Here is a 15,358-nt window from a genome sequence, read left to right on the forward strand (position 1 = left end):
ATGTGAAGATGACATCAGTACTAACGGGTAGAGTCGTGTAACGAGGTGCTCAGCATTAGGGTCTTATCTATGGTCACAGGCAAGGTTCAGGGTGAGGGAGGAAGGTCAGATGTAGTGTGTACGGGAATTAATTTTTCTTAATTCTGCAGTACAGTTCTGCGTGGTACAATTCTATAGATGAACTCATGTTTGGTGCTATACAATACGTATACTATAAGGTCCATATTTTGTAACTTTGGATAATATCAGAGCCACGCACAAGTCACAGGTGCTTATGCAGTTCCCACAAAACCGTCTGCGAGCCACAAGTAGCTTTGGCTCAGGATTCAGTAGGCTTGGCGTGCGGGCTCTGCCTCTACATTTGTTCCAAGTTCCCACGGCAACTTGCTGATACTCTTGGTCCTCTGACCTTACTGCAGTAGCAAGTCTAGTAAGAGACTGATGCAATAGGCAGTAGGCAAGAGATGGGCATCGTTAGTCTAAAACATACCACGGGCATTTCTTACAGCAGAGTTGGGACAGATGCTGTGGCAACCACTTAAGGGGATTTACAAGTGCTTTCTTTTGCTGTGTTGGAAGATAGGACCCTCCCTGTGTTTCTTCTTTCCTTAGCCCCTCCTTTGTGGTATTCCTGGGTGTCTTCTCCCCTGCCTAGTGTCGTTCATCATATCTGGGTCCTCTTTAGTTCATCTACATCACATTTATTGCCCCACAGTGTAGTCCTTGCTTTGAGTCAGAGTTAATCTCCCAGCTCTGAACTTTTTAAAAAAAATTCTGAAGCATTTTAATATCCACTTAACATTCCTTTTCTTTTCAATGTGATGAAGAATGACACACGCTGTCACCTGTATCCAACTAGGAATCTCTGACTGAGGCTGTCCCTTCCCACCTAAGCCTCAGATCTTGCTATTGGACTGAATCTCTCACAGCAAATGACAGACAGACAGTCTCCTGTCCCCAAACCTGCTTCCCCCTGCGTTCTTCAACACAGTGCCATCTATCCAGATGCACGAGTCTCTTTTTAAATTTAAATAACATCTATGTGTTTACTTAGTGTGGGAGGCAGGGGGAGGGGAGCACACACACAACTGTTGGGAGTTGCCTTTTGCTTTCCACCGTGGATAGAGCCCAGGTCATTAGGCTTAGCAGAAGGTGCCTTTACCAGCTAAGTTGCCTGCAGATGCCATTTCTAACCGTCTTACCCCACTCCAGCCCTCGAGTCCTGCTGATGTCATTTTTAACTGTCTTACTCCACTTCAGTCCTATAGATTCTTCCTTTCCTATATCTCTTGTATCTGCCTATTTCTCTCATTTCTGGTTCTAGCTCCAAGCTCTAGCTTCCCTTACCTCCGCGATACCCCTACCCCTGCCGACCAGCCTGGCAATTCTTTTCATCCGCCTCGCTCCCCAACCCCTTCCCATTCTTCACCCTGTTGCCATAGTGACATTAGAAAGGACTCAGTCCTCTTCCCCCTCATGCAGATACTTTAAATCCTTCAGAAGCTCTCCATTCTCTTTAGAACAGCGACAGAAGATAGGGGATAAATAGATCTGTGGTAGGAGAGAAGTCGGTCCCAGTGGAAGGGAGTAGGTAGGGGAGAGAGCGCTAATCAGATGCTAAAACCATCCGGCTTCCTAGCTGCCAGCTAACTCACTTGGATCTCCCTGGGGCGCTGGCTCCGAAGACTGTGTGCTGAGCTCTTCCTTGGGCACAGATCCTGGAAAGAGAAGTTAAAGTTGTTGTGACTTCCAAGTATAGGAACACCTGGCCTTACCCCAGAGAAGGGGACAGAGTGAACATTCATAGCAGCCTTGGCTCATAGCAACCTCTTTTCCCTCCTGGCCCCATCCTGGGAAAAGTAAGTCCCGACAGCCTGCTGAAGAGTATTCTGTTGGACGCTCAGAGGACCTTGATCTGCTCTCGTTTGAACTCGTTCTATCTAAGTCCTGGTTTATTTATGTGAAAACATCACAGGCATGCCGGGGTACATTATTATCTCTAAAATTCTGAAACCGTGGAGGTCAGGAAATGAGTTTGACTCGTTCAGACCCCTACTACGCTCAGCGCATGTAGGTCCTTGGCCAAATTTTGGTGATACAGGCGCTAAGCAAAGGTGAGTTAGACAGTGCAGGGCGATCTAGAAAAGGTAGTGTGTGCCAGAGCGGAGCACAACTGGAATGGAAGAGCGGAGCAGACAGGGCTCGCCCCTAGCCCTCTAAGGCTAGGGCCAGAGGTACAGGATGCTTGGAAAGGCCATGTGGACGTGGGGCTTCAGCTGGGCAGGGTGGGCTGTCTGCTGAGGGCTATGGACGCAGAGCGCGACGATAAGCCACGGACACAGTCAGTGTGCATTCTGTTGGGACAGCTGCGACCACTGGGTTTCTCAGAGGCAGTGAATACGTGCAGGAAGCACGTCTCCCTGTTTTCAGCATGCCTGGCAGTTCTGGAAATTTCTGGCAGTGGAGGCAGGTGTGAGGTTCTGTCCTCCTTGCTTTTGTTGCTGTAGTGAGAATCCTCCTCCTCCTCCTCTTCCTCCTCCTCCTTTTTTTTCAGTTTGCAAAGCACATGACTTCATCTTCCCCCCAAAGGTCAGCCAGCTTGCCCCACTTCCTCACACCATTGGAAAGTTTGTTTCGGGTGCTCAAAAGTGTTTCTCAGCCAGAAGCCTCCCAGGGACACATCTCAAATATCTACATTGTGTGGGGAGTGGAGGAGGAGCAAGTTCAGAGGCTTGACCTTTCTAACCCTGTCTCCCCTTGCCAGAAAAATCTTGCTTCCTCCCAAGAACAGGAACGCTTTGTTAGAGGGTCAAGCATTTAATGTGGTAAACATACATCACATACACACACACACACACACACACACACACACACACACACACACACACATCCACTGATGAGAATGAAAAACCTCAGATCATTTTCTTTTAACTTTTTTGTTTGTTTGTTTGTTTGTTTTGTAGACAAGGTCCCACTACGGAGCCTTGGCTGGCCTGGAGCTCACTATGTAGACCATCCTGGCCTCAGACTCACAAGAGATTCACCTGCCTCAGCCTCCTGAGCACTGGGACTGAAGGTGTGCACCACCACCAGGCAGCCCTCCTGAACACCACTTTCAAAGGAGACTGAGTTAGGGAACGACTGTGCACGCTGCCGGAAGAAATGAGGGTCTAAACCCATCTCACTGGGAGCTCATTTCCGCCAGCCTTTGCCTTCCTGTTTCCTCTCTCCCCTTTGAAGAACCAGTGTGGCCCCGCGCATCCCTTGGAAAGTCTGAATGGGCCCAAACCAGGACCTGAAGGTCCCAGGAGGAAGCTTTGAAACAGCCAGGCCACCTGAGCCACCAATCGGACTGTTAGGCCATCCTCATTCTCCAGGGCTGAGCATCTCCATCTGGACAGGCTCGAGAGGCCAAATGGATACTTTCCTGAATCTAAAACGATTGGCCCAGGCTTCCACAGGTCCGTCTCCCCTGAATTTCCAGAAAAAGAAATAAAGTTATTAGAACTGATCCAGGATACGGTCTCAAGGGAAGTGCCAGGATGTTCAGTCTCCCAGGCGGAGAGTCCAACCGTGGAAGACGGGATCAGGATTTTGGAGGAAGCAGTATGAAATCCTTGTGGTGTTCCTTCTACGCGGAGCTCTTAAAACCAAAGATGTGTGCTTCATCCCCTCTCCACCGAGGGACACAGGACTAAAAGGAATCCCCAACTCCCCAAAAGCTCATCCAGTCAAAAACACCCCAACATCTTTCTGTATAGTCCCTGCTGCGTTAGTGGCCAGTTGGTGCTTCGATACTTCTAGATATACCGAGAACATGGAATGGCTTTCTTTGTTAGGCATCTGAAGTATTCTGAGTTAAAACTTTTCCCCACGTTTCCAGTCATCTATCCATCTTTCCACCCACTGATTCACCCATACTTATTAATCATTCAATATGAACCCAATACCATTCAAATTACACCTGTTCCACCTGCTTGGCTTATTTTCCAAACTGGCCTCCTCTGCCAGTTTCTGAGTTTCCTCTCCTTTCACGTCTCAGTCAGAGCAAAGAAACATGGTGCTTGGGTTCTAGTGCACGAACACGCTGTGAAGTAGAAAGGGTGGTGGAGAGGGGGGGATTTTTATCCAATACGCTCTGTTCTTATTTGGGAAATCTGTAAGGTTAGGAGGGGCACAGACACAGTGCAGGCATGTTGGGAAGCCTCACAACACAAAAATGGATTATTTCTCTATCTGCCCCCTGCCCCAGCCTCATGCCCTTCCCAGAGGTCTTGAGGGCACAAGCAGTTTTTGTCCTCTAAAGGCTGTCTCTTTTGCTGAGGTTGGACCTACTAAGTCACTCAAGCAATGTGGTATCATTTTCATGTAACGAGGCCAGGGAATTTTTAAAACAAGTTAAACTTTTGTGTATGTCCTTGAGTGGTAAGACCTAGGTTAACCTGGTGCAGGCATCACTGGTTCTGAGTGAGTCAGAAGCACCCTCTCCGAGCTTTAGCTAGGTTGGGTGGGGTTGCTGCCACCACCAAGACCGTCATAACGATCTTTAAATAGCTACTCTACCCTTATTACTCCAGTGCCACCTTCTGGTTAAAATCAGCACTGCACTACTTTCCTTTCTAAAAAGATACTGGTCGCTTCTCTGTCCCCCCCCCCCCAAGTTCTTACAATGCCATTTTATTTTAAGTATTAAAATTTCCCTCAGCATGAGAGCTAGAATGCTGAATATATTATGGCTTTTGTGACCCCAGGTTCTTAATTTTGTCCCTAAAGCCTGTCCATCAATGCCACTCTAGTCTTGCTTGGGACAAATCTGAACAAAATTCCCATTCATTTAATAGCCAGGGCCTGAAAAATATTTGGACAGCTGAGACTTGGTGTGCTTTGGACTTGGCGGTAGTGAGAAGTAAATGTGTCAAAGGACATTTGTGTTCAGGTGTCAGAAAGGGACAGGGTGGCCCAGGAAGAAAGAAGTCAGAAGACCATCCCTCAGAGGCTTCCAAGAAGAGACAGGGCATGCCCCACTCACTGTGTCCACAGTTCACCTACAGCCTTCTCCTGTGACGTCATGAGGAATTATCCTGGACTGACTCCCACAGGAGTCCCTTTGAAGAGTGGAAGGCTCTCAACAAAGCATACAGTCTCTCTGAAGAGTGTAAGGTTCTCCACAAAATGGGAAATTATTTTGATGACAGTATTTGGTTGGCCATCCCACAGAGTTAGATCTAAGGGAAGTATTCTATTCTGAGTGAATTCCAGTAGGAAGAACACTCAGGAACTGTTCATATTTACCCAGAGTTTGCTCAATGGTAGTCAGAACCACTTAGAAAGTACTAGTTAATATTGAGCCTAAATTAGGTACACCTATGACCCCATTTTGCACATGAGAAAACTGGAACACACACACACACACACACACACAAGTTTGCCTTGGTTGAACTTTGAGCCCCGGTCAGTAGGCTCCTGAGACTGAGTTTTAATCTTTCTTTATACACTCATCTATCTATCCATCCATCCATCCATCCATCCAACTATACATATATCTATCTATCTATCTATCTATCTATCTATCTATCTATCTATCTATCTATCTATCTATTAATCCATCCACCCACCCATCCATCCATTCAACCTTCCACACATCAATCTATCCATCCATCCATCCACCCACCCATCCATCCATCCAACTATCCAAACATCCATAGACCAGTCCATCTATCCATCCATCCATCCATCCATCCATCCACCCACCCATCCATCCATACAACTATCCAAACATCCATAGATCAGTCCATCTATCCATCCATCCATCCATCCACCCAACTATACATCTATCTATCTATCTATCTATCTATCTATCTATCTATCTATCTATCTATCTATCCATCCACCCACCCATCCATTCAACCTTCCACACATCAACCCATTCATCAATCCATCCATCCATCCATCCATCCATCCATCCATCCATCCATCCATCTATCCAAACATCCATAGATCAGTCCATCCATCCATCCATCCATCCATCCATCCATCCATTCATCCACCCACCCATCCATCCATCTATCCAAACATCCACACATCAGTCCACGCATCCATCCATCCATCCATGCATCCATCCATGCATCCATGCATGCATCCATCCATCCATCCAAACATCCACACATCTGATTGCACCACAGAAAAGCTTGGCCCGGCACTGTCATTTGTAAATCCTGCTAATGCGGTTAAGTCATCAAAAAGACCAGGGATAATGATCCTGCTTCTTCGACTCAATGTGGTACTGAGACAGCTTTCAGAGCCTGCTGTTCCCCTGAACATCTGGAAGCCACTAGCGTAGCACCGGAGAGGGAGCTGGAACTTATAGCCATCAGATCTATAAAGCTTTATGGGCCCAAAGCCCAGGTGGCCTGACAGTCCCCAAGTTCCTCCCTCCATTTGAGGAGGAAGTAGAATTTTGGCTGTGAGCAGGCCCCCAGAGCTGGGCAATGCTAGAGGCCTCCTGTCCCCTTTCCTGGTTGTGTGTCCCTAGGGCAAGAGGGCGGCACACTTTCCTCAGGCTTTCTCTTGCTGAACCCACACAGGAAGAGAACAGAGGCCAGCAGCTGTGCCCAAGGCCTTGGCATGCCAGCAGCCTGTTGCAAAGGCACTTTTAGAAACCACTGGGGACATTTGCTAGCCCTGGGCATGAGTTCATGCCAACAAGGCATCCATGGTCCCAGGTTTACAAACGGGATGCCCTCCAATACACACTGAGAGATATTTATTTGGGATCTAGAAACCTTTTTTTTTTTTCATGGAAACACTAATTCCGTGCTTGGGTTTCCAGGCCAGAGAAGCTTATTTGACTCAAACAGAGCCTAAGAAGCCACACTTGATATTCTTACCTGGGTACACATATTCAAGTATGCATAGTCAGGACTCAGGTGACCTGCTTATTCTAGAAGCAACAGAACAGAAGATGCAAGGGACTTGAGTAGTTACAGGCTCAGTAGGACAGGAGTCAGCTGTGAGGCAGAGCTTGCCCTGTTGGGGCCAGCACTATTTTCAAATGAGCAGCGATTCCCAGACACAAGCGTTGTGTTCTGTTCCGGGTGCAATGTTCCACCATGCACTGCCAAGTGACAGAAGGACCCGCTGCAGGAATGGGAGAAATGAATCCCGGAGACAATGAGACGTTAGGTTGAGGTTTGTAGACTTGAAAGTGTCTCTCGAGTTGAAGCTCACTCTGCTCTGGTTACTGAGGACCTCAGAAAGCTTTTGTTTGGGTAGAGAATCATTTGGAAGGGCCTTAGAGCAGATGCATTTCATGCAACTTGTTGTAAATCCAGGATCTAACAGTTTTAGGGCTGAGAAACAGGACAGCTTGCCTGACAAGTGTGAGCCCACTGGAAGTGAGGGGTGGTGGAGACTACCAACCCCAGGTGTATTCACCTGCCTTTATTCGGCATGCCCCCTGCCACCCTACCCCCCGACTCCCATAGGATCTTTTCTGAGATTTCGTGGCTATCCATTTCTGTGAATCTTTCCCAGGCAAGGACATGCTGAGAGTTCTTTCAGGGGAGGGGCGGTTTGAGTGACTCAGGCCAGTTGAGGGAATGATAGCGTTCAAGCTTCCTTTCTGTTGCTAAGCTACAATACTCTGACCAAAAGCAACTCTTGGGAGGAAAGAATTCGCTTATCTTACACTTTCTAGCTATAGACTGTCATAGGGGGAAGTCAGGGTAGAAACTCAAGTGGGAACTTGAAGGCAGAAACCTTGGAAGAATGGTGCTTGCTGGCTTGCTTCTAGCTTCCTTCCGCTTAGCTAGCTGCCCTATAGCTCAGGACTACAAGCCTAGGGAACAGTGCTGCCCATGGTAGGCAGGGACCTCCTACATCAATTAAAAATCAAGACACTCCTCTACAGACGAGCTCACAGGTCATCTGCTCCGGGCACTCCTCCAGTTGAGGGGCTCAGGTGAGTCCAGGCTGGGTCAAGCTGGCAGTTAAAGCTAAGGAGGGTAACAGGTGAGAGGAAAAGAGGTGCAGAAATGGACAGAACGTAGGCTTAAAAGAAAGCTAAAAATGTGAAAGAGACAGGAGAGGAAGTAGAAACCCATGGAACAAAAGAACTGGAAGATGGTTTGGTTAGAAAAGAGGAACGATACCAGATATGTTCAGTAGGACAGAACCTCAGATCAACCCAAAGGTGGTCAGACAGTAAAAAGGGGACGGGAGCCATTGACTGGGAACGTGGCCTTGTTGCCACCACCCCCAATGCGCTGCTGATTCATATGGTACATCTCTGTATTTACAGTTTATCCCAGAGGCCATTCTGAGATTGCATAGGTGGGGACTCTCTGGAGGGGCATAAGATAGTACAAGTCCTTGGGTCTCCAACTTGATAAAAGCCCCCTTTTTGTCTTGTTGAGAGCAGACAAAACAAAGCTATTTCTTGAAGGTCGAAATGACTTGGTATGCCAAACTCTGCTGACCCAGCATTGAAATGGAGAAACCAAGGGTGACCATGGAAGTGCATTCCTAGGATGCATAACTAGAGGCAGCAAGCAGCTTGCCTAGGCTGACCCCTGCTCCTGTAGGCTTCTAGGCATCTTTGGGGACCTATGGGCATTCTACAGGCTCAGCAGATCTACACGCAACCAGCAGCTACTTTCTTCTTTTATTTTGTCCCCTGCTGAGAGTGGCTCTGGTTCAGTTGCTATGATCTGGGTGTGGGGCCCACAGATGTGAGCCTGTCCCACCTAGGGTAAAGGGCAGAGAGTTCTGAGTGTGTTTTTGCTCTTTCAAAGTTGTTGACAACAGGTGTGGCCACAGACAAGCAATCCTGACCTAGGGTCTGGTTAATCAGTATTTGGTGTATAGAGGTAGATCGGCTCCACCTTGCTATTCCTCCTCCTTCAAAGGAGATTGACAGGGTTCTAGGGAGTAGCTGCCTGCAGAATTCTGGGTCTATTCCTTATATCTTGCTAATGAAGTCTGTTGCCTCCCCACTCCCCTTTCGGAGTGAAGTGTTTAAGTGTGTGGAGAATTCACGGTGGCTCAGTATTCACTGAATTTCCCTCCCAACGCTGTCCTGTGTTTCTGCCTTTTATTTCTCTCATATCTCTGTTACTTTTGCTTAATAATCCTAATCCTCACGCTCCCACCCTGGAGCATGCAAATTTCTTTGAGGCTGAACCTCTGCATCTGTGCTTGGCTCCACCATGAAGGGTGGGGACTACAGAGGAGGCAGAAATTTTGGCCACGGGAACAAGAGGAGAAAATGCCCCATGGCTTGGTCAGTTCTGGCTCTGAAGCCAAGACTACAGAGCATACATTGGCAAAGGTGTCTTTGTGCAGTTTACGGAAACCCAGTTCATCCTGATGGGGGGTGGGAGGGATGGGGACTAGATCTTACTCTCTTGTCATGTATCAAACAAAACAGAAGCTGTGGGGCTGACAAAGCGGTTTAATGGTTAGGAGCGCCCATTGTTCTTGAAGAGGAACAGGGTAGGGGTGATTCCATTCAGCTTCTGTGGCAGCATCAAGTCAGCAAAGTCAGCGAAGAGACAGAAGCCCGGATGTTGCAATTCAGAAGCGCATTCCTGGGAGAGAATGCATTTCTCTCCCCGCAAGGACAACACATGTCTCGAAGCAAGAGGCGCTCTGCCCTTTCTTGGGAGATGATAAAGATTTCCCTTGATCTTTGGAATGAGTTTCCCTAAGCAGGAACTCCAGAGAGTATCTGTTTTCAGGCTTCTGAGAGCCTCGTTACTGAATCCTTAGGAATCCCTATCTAAACCTGTACAAAATCGCCTCTGGGAAAGGAAGACCACGCAAAGGCCTGAGTTACTAGCCGTCTTCCTTACTTCCCGTGCAGGTTTCCTCACAGGTTTGGACCTGAGGGCCGGGCATTTTGTTGGGCCAACTGGTTTAAGGCTCTACTTGCTCCAAATCGAAACGGGGAGGACTTGGGCAGTTAGAACCACGCGGAGTAGCAATGAAGACGACGGTGAAGCTCTCCCCTGGACAGGAGCCAGGACTGTGTGGGCTGCTCGTGTAGGCGGTGGGGGACCACAGACCTGAAATCGCAGCTGGACTGGTCAGAGCATGAACAGGAGCCTAGCTGTTCTCATTCTTTCCGTGAGTCAACCTAGCAAGCCTGGACCAAGGTCAGAACCAAGGCAAGGCCCCAGCGCTGTCTGAACCTGCCCTGGAGGAGGCATTGGAATGCAAAATAAATAAATAAATAAATAAATAAATAAATAAATAATAAATAAATAGATCGATAGTTAGGTAGACAGGTAAATAAATAAATGAATAAATAAACAGATAAAGTAGACTGAATTTAGAATGGTGGCTGGACATTCCAAACACTAAATATCCTTGCATTTTATGACTGGCAAAATAAATCCCTCATTCCGAAGGGCCATATTTCTTAAATTTCCTTGTTCTAAAACATAATTCCTCTCAACCGTGCCACTTGTGGGGTGGTTAAAGTAATCCTTCAACAGAAATGTCACCTAGCGTTTAGCAATTTGCCTAAGTTGCGTAAACATGAAGTCGGTACAAACAGCTTTGGCTTTCAGTCGTTTTTTAGAAGCATCCAAAGGGCTAGCCTCGATGACTCCGGGAGAGAGTCACACGGAGCTCAGCGTTCATAGCTTCCTGGGCAGTTTCTCTGAAGGAAGGCTTTCTGGCGAGAGGGGAGCCAGAGAGGTTTGCAAAGAGAAACACAGAGCTCCCTTGGTGACGACAGGTAAAGTTACTGAGGGAAAGAACCACGTTTCATAGGAGGTAATAAGAAGATTCTAGTTTCTTTTAGGTCTAGCCACGGTGGACTTTTTTCTCCTTTTGCTTTTGCTTTGGTTGTGTGACGGAAGCTCAAGGCAGTTTATTATCTGCACGATCCCTAAAAGTGACACAGGCTCTTTGTAAAGAAGTCTTCTCTATATACTGTGCGTGGCGAGGAGCTATCATGTGCTGTTTATCCAGGAGTGGCTGCTCTCTGGGTTTGGTATGTAGAAACACATCCCTCGTTCTGCACACATGTTCTCAAGTACAACACACAAGTGCAGCGCCAGGCCGGGACCCCGTTATAGCTCACTGCTTTGACTGAGCGATCTCCCACAGTCCAGTCTTCTCACGCCAGCCAGTGCCCATGCATATCGGCTTTTCAGTTATTTACTTTTATTAATTTTTATTCATTATGGCATTTTATATATACACAGCATTATATATGTTCCTATTTATTTCCATCCTCCCCATTGTCTTTCCCCAGGCCTCCTTCCCCTCTTGGGGGTGCCTTTCCTGTGTTGTACTCCCAAATAATCCTCTCCATTTTCAGGTCACACATATTCCACCACCCTCATACCCTCTTTCTTCTGTTCTCCTCCACTTTGTTCTTTTAGACCTCTTCTCTCTTAGTCCCTGTTCTACTTGCCCCCCCTCTCTCCACCCCACCCCCACATCTATATTTCACATGTGAGAGAAAACACGGGATGTTTGTCTCTTGCACTCTGCCTTAGCTTAAAGTAGTGATCTCTACTTCCCTCCATTTTTTTTTTTAAAAACGCCATAGCTGCATTTTCTTTACGGCTGAGTAGGAAGCATTCCACTGTGTGCGTGCAGCGCATTTGAGCTGCTGTGTGGCGACTTTACCATACTTCTAATGGCGGGTGAGTAAATCTTCATTTCCCATCACGTGAACACGTCCCACGACCTTTGTTCCCACGCTTGGATAACACTTTCCTTACAACTCTTTCTTGGTGAGTTCTGTCATTTCTCCACAGTTTTGCCCAAACTGTGTATTTCAGTTTGCAGTATGAATTGTGTTTGTTGGGTTTGGGTTTGGTTTTTCAAGACTGAGTTTCTCTGCATAGCCCTGCCTGTCCTGGAACTCACTCTGTGTCTAAGGGAGTGTGCTGGTAGATATTAGTCACCTCTTGCCCCAGTTCCTCCATCTTCTCCCAGTCCTTGTCCAGGACTGGAAGGCAAATGAATGGCCCTGCCATTTTTGTGTCTTGTCACTAGGCGGCGCTCTTCTACCCCTCTGGTCTATCTGTACTGTACATACATTTAACGCTACACAAGCTGTGGCCACTAAAATGCTTCTCAAAGTGAACCTGACTGGGAAGACAACGCTGCAAGCTGCCACTCTACCTGCTACAATGGAGAGAGCCCAGCTGAGCCAGCTGGACCTGTGGCTTGTCTAGCTTTGTAGAACTCTCATCTAAGAATAGCTATGGATCTGGCTCTCTGGGTGGCTTTCTCTGGTGCTGGGTGTGCCTCTCCCATGAAGACAGCCTTATTCTTGTCCCGTGAGAGAAATCCCTGTGCCCCTGGGTCTTGGCTCATTACTCCTAACTCTGGTTTGGTCTTTCCTGATGTCTTGTTTTGTATATTCATGGGTCAGTGAATGGGCCATGATGTGTGTTCGGCACCCGCTTCCTGGGAGTCCTCCCATGCCTAAGCTTGCTTTCATGCGCTGAGAGCGCTCTCGTCTCTTCTGCATCTAAATACATACATAGTTTGTTGTTAGCCTCCCTCTAAGGCAGTGGTTCTCAACCTGTGGGTCGCAACACCCCTGGGGTGGCATACCAGATGCTTGCAATATGATTCCTAACAGTAGCAAAATTGCAATTATGATGTGGCAATGAAATAATTTTATGATTGGGGGTCGCCCCAACATGAGGAATTCTGTTTAAGGGTTGAGAACCACCTAGAGTCTAAGGGGTTGTGTCCTGCCTGAGAGGATGCCTTAGTCTTCAGTGCAGGATGAAGATGACTAACTGTCTGGCCTCAAACACAGGCAGTCCCTATTCCGGCTCCACGTATGCCAGGTGTCCTGCGCGGAAGGGACTGGTTGTGGATCTTTGTGCATTGGGGTGGGATGATCACTGCTATATCCTAGAATGTTATCCAATGACGCATAGTAGACATTCAACAGATATTTCTTAAAAGAATTAGGCTTTGCTTGAACGCCCAGGCACAGCCACTTCTATCAGCTCTCCGTTTAAGTCACACACATACAATAACAAGTGATCTATCTGTCAACACTGTGAGCCGTGTTTTCTTGTTGTTGGCAGAGTATTTCAGCCTGTTTAAACTTAAAAGTAGTTCTTTGTTTACTAAAAATGATTTCATGTAGTTGGGTTAAAATATCATAGCAAATATGCACAGCTATGCTTCAAGAAAGGCACCCATGATGTTGGGAATGGAGCCTGGGGGCATCACTGGCTTACACCGCTAGCCTACTTTATTATATAATCTTATATTAAGTATATTTTATAAAAGGACACAAAGCGGTCTAAATTACTATTAATGGTTATGCTCATAGGCCATCTTCCTGGAGGTCTTATGGAGCAATAGCAAGGGCATGGGCTTCAATCCCTTGATGTTATATGTGTATCACTTAGAGAACTATAGACTCAAATTACAAAGTAACAGTCTCACGCTGAAATAAATTTTTTAAAGAGGGTCATTCATAAAAGTAGATAATGTTTGTCTGGGACAGTGGTTCTCAACCTTCCTAATGCTGCAACCCTTTAATACAGTTCCTCATGGTGTGCTGACCCTCAATTGCAACATTTTTGTTGCTACTTCATAACTGTAGCTTTGCTACTGTTACAAACAGTAATGCAAACATCTGTGCTTTCCCATGGTCTTAGGTGACTCACATGAAAGGGTCATTTGGCTCCCAAAGGGGTCACAACCCATAGGTGGAGAACTGCTGACCAAAAGTCTAAGACCAAAGGGGTAGTGCCTCAGGTTCAGGTTCATAGGAATGGAGTTTTTTTGGGAGCAATGAAAACGTTCTAGAATGTGATTGTCGTGATGGCCATATAACTATGTATATACTATGACCCCGTGAATAAGAGCTTTAGATGGTGGATTGTATGAGATGTGAAGGGTGTCTCAATACAGCTGTTATTTTAAATGGACATCCAAAGCTGCTTTTTTTTTTTTTAACGCATGCAGAACGGCTTTGGCTGGGCCCTGCAGTGGTTAAGAACTCCTTCTCTCCCTACCTGGGCTCCCGTCTTAGCATCTATGGCGCCTGCTGCACAGAGGCTTCTCTCTCCCCAGGGATGCACCCAGCAGTGTGTGAGCTGTGTGGAAGCGGGTGCTGTGTGAGTAAGAAACGGGAATAGTGATGGGCTGGGAAGCTGCTGTCCAAAGCCCCTGTCCCAAAGCCAGGAATAGCAAAGCTTTGCCAGGTTGGGAGTCACTACTTCAGGTCTTTTGAGGAGTTTTCAGCCAAATTGGCATCAAGATTCCCAAGCTGCCCGGAGCAGCCAAGTAAACAAGCCACAAGTCACTGTTGTCTGTTACATAAGAACGGGAGCCCTCTGGGAGAGACGACAGCTGATTCAGGCACTCGAGTGTATTTGAAAGAATGAAGAGCTTGGGATGGAATAAAGAAAAAGCCCTGGTTCCGGGGACTCCTATGAACCCTGGTTACCCAGCACCACAGGCTGCTTCTCTCTTGTTGCTGCTAGGTATCATTGATTTGTGTTACTACTAGTGCAATTAAACAAGACTAGGATGGGGTGCGGAGCGTGTCTGACTTATTTCCAAACTTGCAAAATTATTTTTTTATGATTCTCTGATTTGGGATCTTTAGGTCACAACTTCTCCCATGAGGCACCTATAAAATAGACCATTTACAGTGGGGTCAGTGCCAAGAATATGATAAAGCGTGTGGTATGCTCGGCCCAGGGAGTGCATGGGTGCTGGGCAGCCTGAGGGTTACCATTAGTTACTGACAATGTTAGGAAAGTCCAGAAGCCTCCGATCTTGCCACTTCATGGCTCAGATTTTTACTGATGTGTTTGCTGATGGCAGGAATTCCAGGTGTTGGCACTCAGATTCCTGCTCTGCCTGCTCACCGGTGTGACCTAGGACTTGTTCCTGCTCCCCTTATTCCTTAGTTTACTCACCGCAACAATGGAGTTGCTCAAGTTAGAAGTCATATAGATCTGCCTGGCAGAGCTGCTAGGATCTAGTGAGCTAATCTGTGTCAGTTGATTAGAAAAGGGCCTAGTGCCTTGGAAGTGTACATTCTCCTGCAGGAAATAAAAGGATGAGGAGACAGGTGGCTGGGGAGGGTCCTGCGCATGGCAATAATGACTGACAATTAGGGGAGAGGCTGAAAACGGGGCCTGGGAACTTCCTCCAAGCAGGAAAATGTGTCACCAGACAGGAACTATTCAGATAAACCTTCCAAGATAATAGCGATCCTGTTGCACAATTTCCCATCCCCCCCCCACTCCCACTTTGTCAGGAAACTATTTGATCTGACACAGGTGCTCTTTATCTCAGGGTGGTGAAGATAGATGCCAGTGTAGAAACTCGAGATTGAATTATGTGACAA

The 15,358-nt window shown here is 47.1% G+C and overlaps 1 protein-coding gene across 1 annotated transcript in view; it reads right to left on the bottom strand.

Annotated features, from left to right (window-relative positions):
• Vit (vitrin) overlaps positions 1 to 15,358 on the bottom strand; it is a 64,844-nt gene that overhangs the window by 26,885 nt on the left and 22,601 nt on the right. The window contains exons 6-8 of the mRNA XM_042054549.1: positions 10,014 to 10,064; positions 3,290 to 3,295; positions 1,656 to 1,718 (exon numbers count right to left, since the gene is read on the bottom strand). Of these exons, the coding sequence (XP_041910483.1) occupies positions 1,656 to 1,718; positions 3,290 to 3,295; positions 10,014 to 10,064 (120 nt within the window). The remainder of the gene's footprint in view (positions 1 to 1,655; positions 1,719 to 3,289; positions 3,296 to 10,013; positions 10,065 to 15,358) is intronic.

This window comes from Arvicola amphibius, chromosome 2, assembly GCF_903992535.2.
Source record: "Arvicola amphibius chromosome 2, mArvAmp1.2, whole genome shotgun sequence".
In the NCBI taxonomy this organism is placed as follows: domain Eukaryota; kingdom Metazoa; phylum Chordata; class Mammalia; order Rodentia; family Cricetidae; genus Arvicola; species Arvicola amphibius.